The sequence below is a fragment of the Carcharhinus amblyrhynchos genome, chromosome 7 (assembly GCF_965287045.1).
Source record: "Carcharhinus amblyrhynchos chromosome 7, sCarAmb.v2.hapA, whole genome shotgun sequence".
In the NCBI taxonomy this organism is placed as follows: Eukaryota; Metazoa; Chordata; class Chondrichthyes; order Carcharhiniformes; family Carcharhinidae; genus Carcharhinus; species Carcharhinus amblyrhynchos.
Genome location: NC_137330.1, coordinates 21,587,384 through 21,606,300, shown reverse-complemented (window position 1 = coordinate 21,606,300; position 18,917 = coordinate 21,587,384). Strand labels below are relative to the sequence as shown.

General features: G+C 40.3%; 1 protein-coding gene across 1 annotated transcript in view; it reads left to right on the top strand.

Moving 5' to 3' along the window:
• lrrc1 (leucine rich repeat containing 1) overlaps positions 1-18,917 on the top strand; it is a 402,129-nt gene that overhangs the window by 91,726 nt on the left and 291,486 nt on the right. Inside the window, exons 5-6 of the mRNA XM_080192020.1 lie at positions 13,222-13,278; positions 17,381-17,444. Coding sequence (XP_080048146.1) covers positions 13,222-13,278; positions 17,381-17,444 — 121 coding nt within the window. The remainder of the gene's footprint in view (positions 1-13,221; positions 13,279-17,380; positions 17,445-18,917) is intronic.

The window sequence follows — 18,917 nt, the reverse complement described above, 5'->3', positions numbered from 1 at the left end:
GATGCCGCTTTTAAAAATTGCTTCAAATGAAGCCGAAATGTAACCTGATGACTTCCATCAAGATGTGGAGATGTGTTGGACTGGGATAAACAGAGTAAGAAGCTTCACAACACCAGGTTAAAGTCCAACAGGTTTATTTGGTAGTAAAAGCCACTAGCTTTCGGGGTTTGCCCCTTCGTCAACTGAGTGTTTGCCTTTATATGCACTGTTTGTGATCAGAACTCCCACTCACCTGACGAAGGGGCAAACCCCGAAAGCTAGTGGCTTTTACTACCAAATAAACCTGTTGGACTTTAACCTGGTGTTGCGAGACCTCTGACTTCAGCCAAGCACAGCATGTCAATACTACACTTGATCTTGGCCAAAAGGCCAAGAAGGCATACAAACTTGATTCAGATGGTGATGCAGATGATTTAATGAGCGTACGAATTCTTGAATTACTCTCTCTCCTTCACTCTAATAATTGCTTTTTCAGTGAAGTTGACATCCTTTGTGTTGGAACAACCATTGCCAGCTGGGTAATGTGGTAGATCTGTGTTACTTTTAATGGTGACAGTCGCTTGGCAATTTGTAAATAAATGAAATCTATTGAAGTGTTGCAAGAATTGATCGAGTCGTCCTGTTTATATACTGGTGGACTATTTCGCACCAGCCAGCAATATGTTATGATGTGGTCACGTTGTATTTTCAAGTGTGTAGTTTGAGTTTTTTAGGAATTATTGACCTGGTACCCAGCAAAATAAATGGCCTTTTCTGGATTTCCGTGGCTCTTGAAAAGCCCTGTTACTGGATAGCTTCCAAGTGTAACGAGCTTCAGGGTATATTGATGCTTCATGCCAGCATACCAGGGTCGTTTGCAATGCTATCTTGCCTGAACAGAGAAATGAGCTGACTTTAAGAACAAGATTTCAAACACCTAATGATTTGCACAGACATGCATGCTGCAATATTTCACCTACTCAACATATTTGCTAAAATAACCAAATTTACATATGTTCTCCTGCACTGTGACCAGAATCTATTGATACTTTGGTAATTAACCTCTCCAGTCTTAGAAGCTGGTGTTGTATAATTGATGATCTTCATGTGGAACGAGGAAGACAGTTTGTATTAATCATTTTCCATGTCGTGACTTGTATACCACACCCTCACGTGCTTGCCAATGACAAATCAAAATCTAACTAACTAATAGATATCTTCAGAAAAGTTAAATTGACGGATTGCTGAGGTAGTGGGTGAGCAAAGTGGCTTTTGACTCTTGACCTCTGCTGATGGTAAAGATTTGATGTGTAATGAGTACTGATGTGTAATGGCAGTACTGATCTGATTTTGACTGAACCTCAGCAAAAGATTGTTCACAAACGAAGCAAAATGGGAAAACTCAAATCACGTAACATGACCAATGATGTGGGGAGTGTAAAATAAAATCCATTGGTGGAGCAAGGAGTGCTCTTCTGATTTTGCCATTAAGGCAGATTGTTGCAGTTGAATTGAAGGAGCTTCAAGTAGTGTTCAGTGTTATAGTTGACCGGCGAGTGAATATTCTAAACTGAGTGCCTGGAACAAGATATGGTCTGTTTTGTACCACTAACTATTGTTGGGTTAGAGTAGTATTTCAGTAGCTCCAGAAGACTGTCAGCAGCCAACAGCCTAACTTTATTATAACACATTTATCATTACGAGAACACTTCCGTACACTAGCTTCTTTCCAGACATTCAGGTTACTTCCTTCTATGACATCTGGCTTCATTGCATGGTAGCACAGTGGTTAGCACTGCTGCTTCACAGCTCCCAGGGACTTGAGTTTGATTCCCGGCTTGGGTCACTGTCTGTCTGTGTGGAGTTTGCACATTCTCTTCATGTCTACGTGGGTTTCCTCCGGGTCCTCTGGTTTCCTCCTCAATCCAGAGATGTGCGGGTTAGGTTGATTGGCCATGCTAAATTGCCCCTTAGTGTCGTGAGATGCATAGGTTAGAGAGATTAGCGGGTAAATGTGTAGTGTCTTCTTTCTGATCATTACAACCTCTCTGATCTCTTCTGTTGCTCAATTGTAATTAAAGCTCTTTTGATTTCTCTGACTGTCCCCTGTTCCATCTGGACAATGGAAGATGTTGGGTTTGGTCATTTCTCCACTATTTCTCCAAATCTTGATTGCTGATCCAAACCTGTTCTCCCTATTGAAGAGCTGATAACGTTTTGCCCTGTGACAACTATCCTATTGTTTCATCTATTTGATAAGATTCCTCCCTTTCTTGTACTTTTTTAAGTTTATTTACTCGATCTGTGACAGCAATATATATGTGGAGGAATAAAAGTCTGTATCTGCAACCTTCTTCACATGAGTAACTGACATGAAGCCAATAAGGGCGAGGATCTATAACTCAATAGCATGAGATGAATATCCTCCTCTTTCAGTAATGTCTTTATACCTTTCAGGCACCTCTTTTTCCCCTCTGTTCCCCATTAGTCTGAGGAAACTTCATTGAGCTGACTGTGCAAACAGATCCAAAGAATTCTGTTATCTCTTGAATCTCTGTCTTCGTGAATTGCAGACCATTATTGGTTACCACAATATCAGGAATCCTATGGAATGTAAAGATTTATTTTAACAATGATATAATTGGTTTAAATCCATCTCAAGTTGCAATCGACTACTATTACAAACATTTTCCTTTTTTTCTCAAATATGTCCATTTGGGGGTGTTCCCAAGAATTTGTCAGAAAAGACAATGACAGTAGGTTAGTACTGCTACTTCACCATGTCAGGAACCTAGCTCTGGCCTTGAGTGACTCTCTTCTCCCCTTGTCTGTGTGGGTTTCCTTCCAAAGGTGTCCAAAGATGTGTAGGTTAGGTGGATTAGCCATGCTAGATGTGTGGGGTTTTGGGAATAGGGCAAAGGGGAGGGCCTGGGCGGGATGTTCTTTTGGAAAGTCAGTGCAGACTTGATGGATTGTAGTGATTTTATGGTTATCGGTTGTTCTGCACTATTGTGATTCTATGGTTCGAGGTAATTCTTTTGACTATGAATTGAGATACATCTGGGTATCATTCCTCTCAATGATGTTGACAAACTTGGCCGCCGAACCAAATACCACGCTGTGGCTCCGCACTTGGTTATACTAATTTCCCTTGGTGTAGGCATTGTAAAATTTCAAGTCTTAACACTCTTGAGATTACCGTTCTATCATCATTTATTAGTAAGTCATTGATCACTGGCAGATGTGCCCTCTGCTTGAAATATGGGCCGAATTCTCCCCAAAAAATTTGAAACCCCCAATTTGCATGAAAACCGGAGTAACTCCTGCCAGTTTTCTTCAGCGTGATGTTTAGATTGAATCTCCAACCCTCCGTGCATCACAGAGTGCCCTAGCAGAATTTATTCTGAAAATAAAGGGGCGGGACCTATTAGCGCTGGAGAGGCCAGCAGCATAGCGCTGAGTGGGCTGCAACATTGTTGGAAGGACAGGCAGCTTTCTTGGTATCTATCCCCTGAGAGAAATGTCTGCTGAATTTGTCTAAGTAAAAATAGACACATGGTAGAAATACCCAGGAGGTCAGCAGGTGTCATTTGTGGCAAATGAAGCGCCCTGAAGTTGGCAAAACCATTGACAGGTCATCAATCTGAAATGTGAGCTCTGCTCTCCTTCCAATGATGCTGCCCAGCCTGCTGAGCGTTTCCATCATTATCTCTCATCAGATTTCCAGTCTCTGCAGTGTCTTTTTTTTGAGAAAATAGATATTTTTGCACCTTGTAAAAGTAATTTGCTGTGGAAAATGTCCCCTACCATTTCAATTGGACTGTATACATGTGAAAATATATTACAATCGGATACTATTTTATTTACTTGCAAATTGCTTTGATTTAAAAAAAAATTTTGAATCCACCATTGATTTAATCATGGTTTTTACTTCACGAATATAATTAATTGAGATTTTATTTGAAAACAAGACGAACGTGTGATGTTTACTGGATTTGAGCCCTTTTCAATTAAATGACATGTATTGTGTGCAACAGAAATATGGCAAGTAGCTCAGTCTATTTTTAACTTTTAAAATGAACTTTGCGTGTCACGTATTTATTGTGAAAGGTGGCACATCTGTTTAGCACAAAAAATCCCAAATTCTGCTTTTCTGATTTGCTAAAATAATTACTATTAAGTTAATGATGATGATGATTCATTTAATCATAGGTTGCAAGGATTCTGCAGAAAGCAATTAATTCGTTTTTTTCAAAATGTACAAATTTGCAGCTCAAATGTTATGCAACAAGCCTAACACATCACCCTTTGATTTGGTTGAACTCCTTTCAGTATACATGTTTCATTTCTGATTCAGCCAAATATATAGGCATGCAAATAACCACATTAAAGTGATATACTTCCGTAGAACAAAAATACATTGGCCCAAAAAGGAGCCATTTGTTATATGTGAGAAATGCCTCGGCAAAGCTTGCACTACACAGGTTTACCTGCCATTTTGGAACCCTATTGCATAATCTGTCATAACGATGACAACTTGAAGTTATTCAGAAGTCCTACAAAGTCAAAGTGGATCCTATATTTGCCTCTTTTATGCCCTTACTTGCCTAATTTATATAGGTTTTCTTATGCAATTGGGCACCGCAAGCACAGGATGATGCTGCACCCTATCAATCATCCAAATATAATTTAAGATTATTTTGTTACATTGTGAATGACAGCAATAAGGAATAAAAGTGTAACAATTCAGTGTTTCTGCAGCATAATAGAAAATTGTTAAAGTTTCTACAAAGAAGCAAATGCAGATTCAATACCTCACAATTGTCATCATAGCCTCCTTCTGTACAGTAGATTCTATTTGGCCCATCCAGCCTGTACCAACAACAATCCCACCCAGGTCCCATTACCGTAACCCCACATATTTGCAGTCTTAAACCCCCTGATACTAAGGGGCAATTTATCATGGCTGATCAACTTAACCTGCACATCTTTGGACTGTGGGAGGAAACTGGAGCACATGGAGGAATCCCATGCAGACATGGGGAGAATGTGTGGAGTTTGCACTATCAGCTGAGGCTGGAATCGAATTAAATCCCTGGTGCTGTGAGGCAGTTGTGCTACCACTGTGCCATCTATCTGTCATTTTTTTCAGTCTAGACAAGAAATGAAGCTTAAATCTCTTTCCCATGAGTTTTGCACACAATTGATTTTGGGGTCTGAATTGGGAAAACTGACCTGAGTAAAATGCATTTGCAGATCCCAAGATAATGACAACGTTCCAACAAATTCAGCCACTTAGTCACAGTTAATTCCTGATATGTTGACAGAATTGAAAATTGCAATAATATAAAAGCAAAATAGTGTGGGTGCTGGAGGATGGAGAAAGTGCCTGAAGGACTCAGTCTGGGCAGTATCTGTGGAGTGAGAAATGGAGTTAATACTTCGAGTCTCATAACCCGTGAAGGTTCTTTGGATAACACCTATCAAACCTGTGTACTTGACCACTTAGAAATACAAGATCAGCAGATGAATGGGAACACTGGCAAGTTTCCCCCTCCAAGTCACATAGAAACCTGACTCAAAACTATATCAACCTTACTTCACTGTCACTGGGCCAAAATCCTAGAACTTCCTTCTGAAAAGCTCTGTACGTGTTTGTGTAACACGTGGACTATAGTGGTACAAGAAGATAGCTCACTACCAGATTTCCGAGGGCAGATCGGGATGGGCAATAAATGCTGACTGAACCAGTGATGTTTACATCCCACGAATGAGTAAAAGAAAGTAATTAAACATGGGATTTAGGATTGGAGCATAACTTGTACAATGAATGACTAACAGCTACAGTGTCAAACAAATCTAAATTGTAGTAATTTCTGAACGTCTGTATAGAGATTGAATCACTGCCAAATGGCATTGTGCAAAAAAAGCCTGATGTTTATAATTTGGGAAAAAAAAGTGTATACTTTAACATCACAGACAAATTATCTCTGGATGGACCAGATAAGTTCTGCAGTGTTGATATTTCTATGCAAAAGTCATGCCGAATGTTGACCCTGGTACATGTGAACCTGTCATGGTCAAACTTTATAGAACTAAACTTTGTTTAGATTGGTCAGACCAAGCTCTCTGAATTACTTTTTGGCCAAGGTATACCGATTTCTTTTGATGCTTTCCAGCTTGAAAATGGTTGATGAAACCCGAGACACTTATTAAGAATGAACAGATTGTTAGTTCTTTAAAAAAAACAGTTGGTATGGGGAAGGAACACAGGATCTCTAGGAACATTTTACTTCAAATATTTTTAATGCAGAACTGATTTTAGTTTTAATAACAATGACTGTTGTAAAAATTATAGTCTCATGAGATGTGATTCCACCATGCTGTGTTTGCAGTTGATGTAGCAATCTCTGTGGCATGAATTTCACTCTGGCAATAATTTCTATTCACGTTCAGTAGCAGTGGTGCCATCTAGAAGACTAAGCAATCAATCACATTGAAGAATTTTCACAGTCTGCAAACCAGGAAGTAAAAGACATGGATTCACTTTCATTTTTTAAATCATTTTACAGGCAATGAAATTGTTCTGATTGGAATAGGATGAGTGAGCAGTTGACCTATCCCCCACATCTCCTCCACACGCAGTTTTAGTTTAACTATTCAATTCATTCACCAAAATGGCCAATTATTCACTTCTGTTACCCAGAATAGAAGAAAATTTAACCTGGCTTCGTTTAATAAACAATAAACTTATTAGTCTATTATAAACCAGTCTGATTGAACAGAGATGCAAAAACCAACATACAGCATGAAATACGAAAATATACAAATTACTCTCTTGAAATTCCCTAAGTGTTTCTGTGTCTTTCTCTCACAAACACACACGAAAAAAAAGGAATTCTGCCAAAGGTTAAAAGTCAATAGTTCAAAGGCAAAGGATAGATGGTGGAGCCCTTGAAGTAGAATTCAGGTTAAATGCTTGATCTTCAGTGCTGATGCACAAAACAATCATTAGCTCTAGCACTGCTTTCCAGGCAGATTGGAGGGACACTCAGTAGTATTCTATTGCAGCAGCAAGCAACTCAGGAGTAGCATATATTGACTTGTAGCTGTGGACTGGCTCTGGGCTGGAGAAAAGATGTGGGGATGCTGGCATTGGACTGGAGTAAACACAGTAAAAAGTCTCACAACACCAGGTTAAAGTCCAACCAGCTTATTTGATAGTAAACCTACAAGCTTTTGGAAACACTGTTCCTTCGTCAGGCGTGTGAAAGGTTCTGATCAGGGAAGGGCATATGGAGGCACACACACTGTACAGAATACTGATTGGAATGCGAGTCTTTACAGCTAACCTGCTATTCAAGTCTTAAAGATGCAGACAATGTGACTACCCAGCCTTCAGGAGAACAGTGACCACAACACCACACAACCCTGCCACAGCAACCCCTGCAAGTCATGCTGGATCATTGACATGGATGACATCATCTGACGTGAGAACACCATCCACCAGGTACACGGCACATACTCTTGCAACTCGGCCAACATTGTCTACCTGATACACTGCAGGAAAGGATGTCCCGAAGCATGGTACATTGGGGAGACCATGCAGACGCTACGACAACGGATGAATGAACATTGCTTGACAATCACCAGACAAGACTGTTCCCTTCCTGTTGGCGAACACTTCAGCGGCCGTGGGCATTTGGCCTCTGATCTTTGGGTAAGCGTTCCCCAAGGCGGCCTTCACAACACACGACAGCGCAGAGCCACTGAGCAGAGACTGATAGCCAAGTTCCGCACACATGCGGACGGCGTCAACCGGGATTTGGGTTCATGTCACATTATCTGTAACCCCCATGACTTGCCTGAAATTTCAACATCTCACTTACTGTCCTGTCTGGAGACAATGCACATCTCTTTAGCCTATGCCTAATGCTATCTCCAGTTACATTGTCTGCATCTCTAAGACTTGAATAGCAGGTTAGCTGTAAAGACTCGCATTCTAATCAGTATTCTGTAAACTGTGTGTGCCTCTATATGCCCTTCTCTGATCAGAACCTTCCACACACCTGATGAAGGAACAGTGTTTCTGAAAGCTTGTGGGTTTACTATCAAATAAACTTGTTGGACTTCAACCTGGTGTTGAGACTTTTTACTGCAGAAAAGAGGCAGCTGTCTTCCTCTCCAAAGTTGTTTCTTTTCAAAGAAAAAATAAAGCCCAGTTTTTTAAAATATAATTCCAGGTGTGTTTTTTTTTTCAGAGCCATAAAATATTTTGTGACATTTCGCAATTATAATTTTTCCAGGAGCTGAGAGGATGTTGGCTGTAATTGTGAATTCAGCATGCTGGCAAAACCCAGCTCACTTCCTTTAACAAGTTGTAACATTTTTTTCCTAGTGTTTGTGCAACATGACTGATAGTACAAAAAGTGGAAGTTCACACAAATGGTTTCTGAGATTTCCACAGAGACCAGAAAATCACATCCTATGGATGGACAGAGATTTACTGACAATGGCTTCCGGATGTTCATGTTTAACTGCGCAGGGCAGATGCCAGAAGCTGCTGTCAGTTTTGCAGCTGTGATGCAGTGAGTGCTGACAATTCTGCTGCCATGACAACTGCAAAATTCAGGCCAGAACCTCTGCTATGGATTCAGCAAGGGCAGTAGGGGGCTGTATAAAGCTGCTTTAATGGTGACTAGGAAGTTGAAAAGCATGTGGTATCACACAAGAAACTCTGAAGATGAGGGAAACATTTTTGGCTGAGCCTAGTGCATCCCCATTGCCCACATTCTCCTTCCCTCCACCTTCCTGTGAGAATTGCAGAATCCAGTAGTGTTCTAAAATTATTCCACAATTTTTGATTCCACGGCTTGAGTCCATTCCAACTTCTGATTATTCTCCGTACGGAGAACTTCGTGATATCAATCCTATATTTTAGTTTGATTTTTGCCAGTGTGAACTTGTGCCGAGTGTGCTGCTGTGGCTAGTTTTTATTTGTGTGGTATTTTTAAATATTGGACAGCTATAATCTTTTTTGTAATGATCTTGCTCTATCTCTTACAGAGACAGACCTATGTATCCAGTATTTGTTTTAACCTTGAGATGCCTATTAGATGTCCTATGATTTCCAAACTGCTTCTCCTCTTGATTTCCAGATACCTTGTTAATTAATCCAGTCTGCTGAAAGCCTTGGAATTGATATGTTAAATGTGGCAACATGATCCTGCACTTTTAAACTTCTGTTTTGTTCCTTTATTTCTAATGCCTTTTTCTTTCCCTATTTCAAGCCACCTAGCCTGAAGCAACAAACAGCACTAATTAGTAACTTAAAAGCACCCAGGGAAGGCAAGTTCATTGTGTGAAACAAAATAATGTAGGGTGTAATTAATAGATCATTGACTTGTGTTCTGTTGAATCAAGGCTCGTTGAAAGGACCAAACAAAACAGTGGGAAACATCTGCGAGGTTTACTTTACTAATGTTGCATGGTGTCAGTCCTTGACATAATCACAATCCTGTAATCTGCTTAAAATCTGATCCATATCAACTAAATCCATTGTTTTTCCTCCCATTTTCTCCTTTTTTGCTAATCTATTCTGGTATTTAGAACCATGGTCATCTGTAACCATGAATTATATTGTCTGAATGGCCATTTATGTTGCAGGAACTACTACAAGGAGTGCTTTTTGGGCAGTAAACTAATAAGCGTCATGCAGTTTTTAAATTTGTGTTCGTAAATTCAGAGGCTGTGCTCAACCAAGATTGAATAGCTAAAAGGCACTCGATCTGGTTATATCTACAAACACACATTGCAGCATGAGCTACTGGAACATTAAAAAGTGAGGGAACTTTGGCTTTAAGTTTGTAACTGCTTTGGGTATTCATGCTCTCTTCCCTGCTCGTTTCAGGTTAATAACTAGTGCCCAGTGTGGTTTGAATGCGACTGTCCCTGCTGAGGTCAGTTAACTTATTAAAGTCCAACAATCAAACTCCAGAGCACACCAGATAGTACATCTTCTAACTGAACTGTCAAGGCCATTATAAGGTGGCACAGTGGAGCTTGTACGGTCACACAGTGGTTAACGCCAGGGACTTAGGTTCAATTCCAGGCTTCTGTTTGCACGTTTTCCCAGTGTCTATATGGGCTTTCTCTGGGTGCTTCAGTTTCCTCCCACACTCCAAAGTTGTGAAGGTTAGGCGGATTGTCCATGTTAAGTTGTTCCTTAGTGTCTAAATTTGTGCAAGTTAGCCATGGATTAGCCATGGTAAATGTGTGGGCGGGGCTGCGGAGAAAAGGCAGGGGGTTGGGCCTGAAGAAAATACTCACTTAGAATCTGTGCAGACTCAATAGCTTTTTTTGCACTGTGAAACTTCTATGAAAGGGAGAACTTGTAAATTACATGCATTGTCCTATTTCCAGATAGTGTTAACAGCTGAAAAATACTTCCTTTAGAGTAACTCAACAAAACTTCCCTGGGACTATCCATTTTGTGCACAGATGTGTTTACTATATTTAGAAGAGATATCACAAAGGATTTATTTGGGATTTTAAGCCGATTATAGGTTTTTGGTAATATCAGACTCATTGAAATAAAGTTCGCTCGTTCTAAGCAAATCCACTTGAAGCGTGGTTGTTGTAATAGCAATTGTCATAAAAGTCTCACTTTAACTATTGGGGTAACTTAATACATTAACAACAGCTATAAAATTAAAAGTTACTGGGTAGCTGTTTGCCATTTCTGTGTATGTGTTTATTATCAAAGCGGAAGATCTTATTGCTCAGGACTCTCAACACTCAGCAACAACTTGCATTTATATAACATGTTTAAGGCAATTTGCAGGAGTTTTAATCAATATGACACCAAGTTACATCAAGATATTAGGGTGAGCAACCTAAATCTTGTTTAAAGTGGTGTGTTTTAAGATATGTTGTAAAGGAGAAAATTGAGGAGAGGGGTTTAGGAGGGAAGGGCTTTAGCAACGCAAGATATAGTTACTAATGATGGAGCAATTAAGATGAGACTGCTCAAGAGGACAGAATTGAATGAACGGACATCTTGGAGAGTTGTATGTGACTTGTTGATCCAAAATGTGATCTGCAGGTTGCCCGATGTAGAGGCAGGTAGTAGTTGAAGGGTTGGTGAACTGAGTTATTTGGAGGTTTGTGATCCATTTGATTATTCAAGGATTACAGAGTTTGGAAGCGGTGAGGGAGACTATGGAGAGATTTGAAGGAATTAAGTCAATTTAGACTGATAAATAATTGGAGGATATAATGTGGGAGGCCACCCCTCCTTGAAACGGAAAACTTGCTTTGCTTTCGCCCAGCAATTTGCCTCAGCTCCATCCTGTGTAAAGCAATCCCAGATGTACCTGTAAGTTTTTTCCTATTCACACGCCTGCTGTCTTATGGCATTTCAGAATGCAATTGCTAACTAGTTGTCATGCCAGTGGTTGTATGTTTCTTTGAAAACCCGTTCCCCATCCGCACCCCTGTAGAGTGATGGATGCAAATCTGAGAAAGCTGCTGGAGAGCTCTTTTCATAGTTTCAGCATAACTGCTGTAATGGGACTTACTTACAACATTTCATCCACAGCTGCTGCGGCATCTGATGCTCATTAGTCTTTGAGCTTTGTTGGGCAATTATAATATAACTACCTTTTGGAAGGAGATTGGAATTGTTACTGAAGAAGTAAATCTAAATAATACTTGAAATTAGTTACTTGATTTCTGTTGTCTCAAGCGATTAATCATTAAAATTCTACAATGCAGAAGGAGGCCATTCAGCCCATCAAGCCCGCAATGACAACACAGCACAGTGGTTAGCACTGCTGTCCCACGGTGCCAGGGACCCAGGTTTGATTCCTGGTTTGGGTCACTGTGCAGAGTTTGTACATTCTCCTTGTGTCTATGTGGGTTTTCTCTGGGTGCTCTGGGTTCCTCCCGCAGTCCAAAGTTGTGCGGGTTAGGTGTTAAATTTCCCCTTTGTGTTGGGGGACTAGTTAGGGTCATGCATGGGGTTATAGGGATAGGATCTGGGTGGGAGTGTGGTCAGTGCAGTCTCGATGGGCCAAATGACCTCTTTCTGCACTGTAGGTGTTCTATGATTCTATGAATTCCACCCAGGCCCTAACCTGTAACCCCACATATTTACCTTGCTAACCTCCTCTAAGGGGCTATTTAGCATGGCTAATCAACCAACCCTCACATCTTTGAACTGTGTGAGGAAACTGGAGCACCCGGTGGAATCCCTTGCAGACATGGGAAGAACATGCAAACTCCACGCACACCTGAATTGAACCTGGGTCCCTGGCGCTGTGAGACAGCAGTGCTGCCATGACACCCTTAAAAATTGCTTGTTAAAAAATTGATATGAATGTTTTAAAGCTATTTTACATGTGGAAATTATTGTGCCAGTGCACTGTATGCAGTAATAATTCTGATTGAGTCCAACTGCAACATCTGAGAATGTCCAAATTTAGATGTATTATTTTAATCCCTTTCTAAAAGATATGAAGAGCATTTTAGATGAGTTTATATGCTACTGAATGATGAATCATCACTCAAATCAAACTGGCTGAGCACACAGACCACCACAAGCTGATCAAAGTGAGTCATCATGGAAGGGTAGACTATTTTGCAATAATTTGATTGGATCTTTTTGAGGATGTTACAACTATGGATTTTGTCCAGAAAATATTTGAACTGGTTCAGTGGAACAGATTAGCGAAAATAAAGGTAGACTCAATTGAAGGTAACCTTTTAAATTTATTTATCAGTGCAGTGTTAATGTAATCTACTTGTGACATTGAAGTTACTGTGAAAATCCCCTAGTTGCTACACTCCGGCTCCTGTTCGGGTACACTGAGGGCAAATTTAGCATGGCCAATGTACCTAACCAGTGCGGCTTTGGACTGAGAGAGGAAACCCACACAGACATGGGGAGAATGTGCAGACTCCACACAGTGGCCCAAGTCGGGAATTGAATCCAGGGGTTCCTGGTGCTGTGAGGCAGCAGTAACGTGGGCTAATATCTGGGAGTAGAAGACTGAGTTAGGACAGGGGGAATGGACTCTGATTGACAGGATGAGACAGGAGGTCTTCCCAGAAGTCAGTGACTGGGGATCCCTGCACTTCACCACATATGCGTTAAGGAATTAAAGTTGTACATTCAAATTAAAACATTTTTTATTGGTTTTCCAAATTTGAACTTCATTGTATTTTCTCTCATTGTTTCAGTCTTATAAACCTGGCATCACTTGAGCTGAGAGAGAATCTGCTGACCTTGTTACCAGAGTAAGTTCAATGGATGTTTATTGTCATTTTTGTATAAGTATGCATATGCACCAATACAAGAATGTGAATGGAAAATGGTAGCCAAGGAAAATTGAAGACTTTCTGAATTGGCTTCTGTTGTAGGCTAACATACATCACTGTTCTAGTTAGATATTTGCAGAAATATTTGAGTAAGCGAAAAAACTACCTATGAGATCGCCCTTCCCACTCAGTGACTGGATTCCTCATTTGGAATGAACTGAACTGTTTTAGTCCCTGCTTGCAACATGCTCTGTTTCTTATCCCTGTTGGCAGGGAGAGAAGAGAAACTTGTTGGAAGCTGTGATTTTGTAAAATATATTTTCAGCTTCTTGGCTTGTGGTAGTGAAGAAGTTGGTTAACTCAGTTGGCTGGATGTCTGGTTCGTGATGCACAGTGACACCAACAGTGCAGGTTCAATTCCCATCCCGGCTGAGGTTATTCATGAAGGCCCTGCCTACACAATCTTGTGATGATCTTCAGGTTAAATCATCACCAGTCAGCCCTCCTCCTCAAAGGGGCGAGAAGCCTGTGATCTTATGGGACTATGGTGACTTTCCTTTCAGTGAAGAAGAGATGACTAATCTGAATTTGGTGGGATGTAAGATATGTCTCTGCTTTGGCCTGTTCGGAAAGGATTTGTACCGTTACACAAACCATGAAGATCTAGGTTTGATTCCTTGCCGGGGGTGATCATAGCTAAATATGGGGCTGTGTGACTGACCTCTGCTCTAGTCTGCAAAGATATGGAGAATTGGGCTAATGTTCCCACTGCAGATGAAAGTACAAATGTGGACATCTGTAGGGGAGTGGGCAGGTTGGTCCTGAAGTCTTTATCATTGAATTTACTCTGACAATGCTGGTCTAGGCTCACCCATGAGTAATGATCACGTGGGCAGCTGGAGTCTGTGTGGGTTATGTTGTGCATTGCTGTTAAACTGGGGGAAATCCTACTACAAAATCTTTGTATCCTCTTTAGCCATGGGCGAAATACCAGAAGATTGGAGAGTCGCTAATATTGTTCTCTTGTTTAAGAAGGGCAGAAAAGACAATCGGGGAAATTACAGGCCTGTGAGCCTTACGTCAATGGTGGGGAAATTATTGGTGAAGACTCTTAGGGACAGGATATACTCGCATCTGGAAGAGAGGCTTATTAGTGATAGGCAGCATGGTTTTGTGAAGGCGAGGTCATGTCACACAATTCAGTTCTTTAAGGAAGTGATAAAAATTGACTAGGGCAGGGCAGTGGATGTTGTATACATGGACTTTAGAAAATCCTTCAATAAGGTTCCTCTTGGCAGGCTGATACAGAGCAAAGAACAAAGAAAATTACAGCACAGGAACAGGCCCCTCAAGCCTAAACTGAACATGCTGTCCAACTTAACTAAAATCCCCTACCCTTCTGGGGACCACATCCTCCCATTCTCATTCCTATTCATGTATTTGTCAATACGCCCCTGAAAAATCACTATTGTATCTGCTTCCACTAGCACCCCCAGCAACAAGTTCCAGGCACCCACCACTCTGTGTTTAAAAAAATAATCTGCCCCATACATCTCCTTTAAATGTTGCCTTTCACATCTTAAACCTATGCCCTTTTAGTAATTAATTCTTCCATCCTGAGAAAAAGCTTCTGATTAACCATTCTGTCCATTATCCATGCCTCTCATAATCTTGTAGATTTCTATCAGGTTGTCCCTCAACCTCCATCGTTTCTGTGAGAACAAACCAAGTTTCTCCAATCTCTCCTCATAGCTAATGCTCTTCATACCAGGCAACATTCTAGTAAATCTTTTCTGTATCCTCTCAAAAGCCTCCACATCCTTCTGGTAGTGTGGCAACCAGAATTGAACAATATATTCCAAGTGTGGCCTATCTAAGGTTCTATAAAGCTGCAACATGATTTACCAATTTTTAACCTCAATACCCCGGCTGATGAAGGCAAGCATGCTTCATTACAGGAAAGATGTGGAAGCCATTGAAAGGGTGTAGAGGAGATTTACAAGGATGTTGCCTGGATTGGGTGGCATGCCTTATAAGGATAGGTTGAGAGAGCTCAGTCTCTTCTTCTTGGAGAGATAAAGGATGAGGGGTGACCTGATAGAGGTGTGTAAGATGTTGAGAGGTAAAAATCGAGTGGATTCTCAGAGGCTTTTTCCCAGGGCTGAAATGGCTGCCACAAGAGGACACAGGTTTAGGGTGCTGGGGAGTAGGTACAGAGGAGATGTCAGGGGTCAGTTTATCATTCAGAGGGTGGTGGGTGTGTGGAATTGGCTGCTGGCGGTGGTGGTGGAGATGGATTCGATAGGGTTTTTTAAGAGACTTCTGGATGAGTACATGGGACTTAGTAAGATTGAGGGTTATAGGTAAGCCTAGTAAGTAGAGATATGTTCGGCACAACTTGTGGGCTGAAGGACCTATTTGTGCTGTAGTTGTTCTATTACAAAGAAGGTGAGGTGATGTGGGATTGGAGATGGTAAGATGGATACAAAACTGGTTTGGGCATAGAAAGCAGAGAGTAGCAGTGGAAGGATACTTTTCTAACTGGAGGCCTGTGACAGGTGTGTTCTACAAGGATCAGTGCTGGGGCTCGTTTGTTTGCAATATATATAAATGATTTGGAGGAAAATGTAGGGGTCAGATTAGTAAATTTGCAGATAATACAAAAATTGGGGGAGTAGAGAAGAGTGAGGAGGATTGTCAGAGGATGCAGCAGGATATAAATCAGTTGGAAACCTTGCTGAAAGATGGCATATGGAATACAACCCAGATGTGAGGTGATATGATTTGGAAGGCCTACTGCAGAAGGAAAGTATACAGTAAATGGCAGAACCCTTAGAAATATTAGCATACAAAGAGATCTAGGAGTGTGGATCCCTAGTTCCCTGAAGGTGGCAACTCAAGTGGACAAGGGATCAAGAAAACTTATGGCTTGTTGGTCTTCATTGGTTGAGGCATTTGAGTATAGGAATTGAAGAATCATGTTGCAGCTGGATAAGACTTTGGTTAGTGCACATTTGGAGTATTGTGTACAATACTAGTTGCCACACTACCGGAAGGATGTTGATGCATTGGAAAGGTAGAAAAGCGATTTTACCAGGATGTTGATTCATTTGGTAGAGAGACCTGATAGAGGTTTACAAGATTATGACAGGCTTGGATAGAGTGGATAGTCAGAGTCTTTATCCCAGGGTCAAAGGGTCAATTACTCAAGGGTGTCGGTTGAAAGTGAGAGGGACAAAGTTTAAAAGAGATGTGAGGGTCAGGTTTTTCACACAGAGGATGGTGAATGCCTGGAATGCGTTGCCAGAAGAAGTGGTGGAAGCAGATTCTATAACAACATTCAAGAGGCATCTGGATAGATATATGAATGGGAGGGAATAGAGGGATATGGAGGCAAGAAAATATAAGATTACAAAAGCGTATATGTTGGCACAGTCTTATTGGGCCAAAGGGCCTGTTCCTGTGTTGTACTGTACTTTGTTTTTATTGTTGTTTATATCCACAGAGCAAGAGGTGGGAGAAGAATTTGAGATTGTCACATGTCCCTTGAAGGCTACTTATAGAATAAAAGATATTTGAGCACATGATGCCAGGTTTTCTGTTGGTGAAAAATTGTACAGAAGAGCAGGTCCTAAATTGCCAATTTGAATTTATTAGTTTGAATTTATTAGTTGTTCTTCCTCTGCACTGTCGGATATGAAACCCAACATTAGTTGAATGTGGCCAGAGATTGGTTTATGTGTGGATTGTAAAGAATTTTGATTTACTTTACTACAGCCCTAAAGTTTACTCCTGTTTTCTTTTGACAACAATGCAAGGTAGAATTTAGAATTTGTTGCATTAAAAAGTGGAAACTTAAATTGAAATAAAATTATCCTTGTGCAGAACGATGATTTTTCAAAACTGATCTTTTCAACGTTAATAAATATTACCTTTGTTGATGAACAGATGCACAACGTATGTGGCATGGCCTTTGCCAAATTTCATTCATTTCGCACCTCTATTAATTGTTATGAAAAGCTTAGGATGTAAATAACATAGCATTAATAATTTGATGTTGAGCTACTATGTTCATTTACAGATCACTTGCCCTTCTCAGCAAATTGGAAGAACTGGACCTTGGAAACAATGAGCTATTTAATTTGGTAAGAATTGGTTTTAAATCAATTACTTTTTTTCATCTGAATAAGGTGAAGAAGTAAACTACAGTAATATAAGCCCCTCAATTTCATTCACGAAAATAATTTGTAGTTATATAAAAGGTTATAGAGTTCTCCATTGATTATCCTACTACTACATGTTCTACCAGGAGTTATTTTGGCACCTTGAGTAAAAATCACACAGCTATTTTTGGACTCCTTCGCTTGGGTTTGCAGTCATTCTGTTCAGAAATTAAGCCATTGCTGGGTATCGTATTCAATTATTTATGACTGTGTTTTCAAATAATTACCTACAACATCATTTCAGTTTCTCTATTAAGCATTATTATTCATGGTAATGCAATGTGTTGTTGCGCTTGCACGCAGCAGTATAGAATGGTGCAGCCACAGTCTGAATATTTCTCGGCACCTGACCTGTTAACCGGGGTTCCCAGATAATAGGCATGGCATTATGAAAACTTCTCACACATTGAGAGTGGAAAATAGTACATCCTTTCCATAATTGGGTCTGAGAAATAAAGATTGAGCTTGTGTTTATACAACATTTTATATATCCTGAGAGCATTTCAAAATAACGAAGCACTTTACGAATGTGGTCAAAATTATAACATAGAGAAGTGTTGCAACTAAGTTTACGTAAAACAAGATCCCACAGACAATTATGGGAGACGACCAGGTTTTTTTTTTAAGCAGTGTTGGTTGAGGCATGTAAATGTCGCTCGTGACACCAGGGGGACTTACCTGATCTTCAAATTGTAGGATAATCTTTTATTTGCAACAGATGTGGTTAACAGAGTTCAACTTTTCATCTGAAAGATGGCATCTCTGACTCCTTCAACACTAAATTGAAATGTTAACCTAAATAATGTGCCAAAGTAAGCCTTAAAGTCATGGCATGACTGAGGAGTGAGAGTTATTACTGAGTTATCCTTGAAGATGATAGAGATGAAGGTCAGCCACAGCTATTGTATGTTCTGAGTAGAGCAATGGAGTGTACACAAAAGAGGATTTCTTTGTTTATGTAATTACAATCATGACAGTTTTGACAGCTAAATCTTTCAAACGGCTTATTTTGTGAAGAACTTCCAAAATGGGACTGGCTCTTAAAGTTTGATTGCCTGCAAGTTTGAAGACCAACAGGAAGTGTAAACTGACCATAGTAGGTTTTCTCCACTTTAACTTCTCCCCTTTTGATCTTCTGCACTTTTTTCCTTTTTGTCACTAACTCAATTCCTGTCTGGAGGAATTGAATGATATGTGAGTAGACTTGGAGGGAAGTGGGAAGCATAAGAAATAATTTTAGTGCTGGAACCTCTCTCATAAGTAACATCAGCGAAAACAGATGATGTGAAGAAATATGTGTTTAAATGGTCAGGTGCAGTTCAAAATCCTCAGGAAAATAGCTAATGCTGTGGTAATTGTTTTGATGACTCTGTGAATGCTAAAGCCCAAACTGAG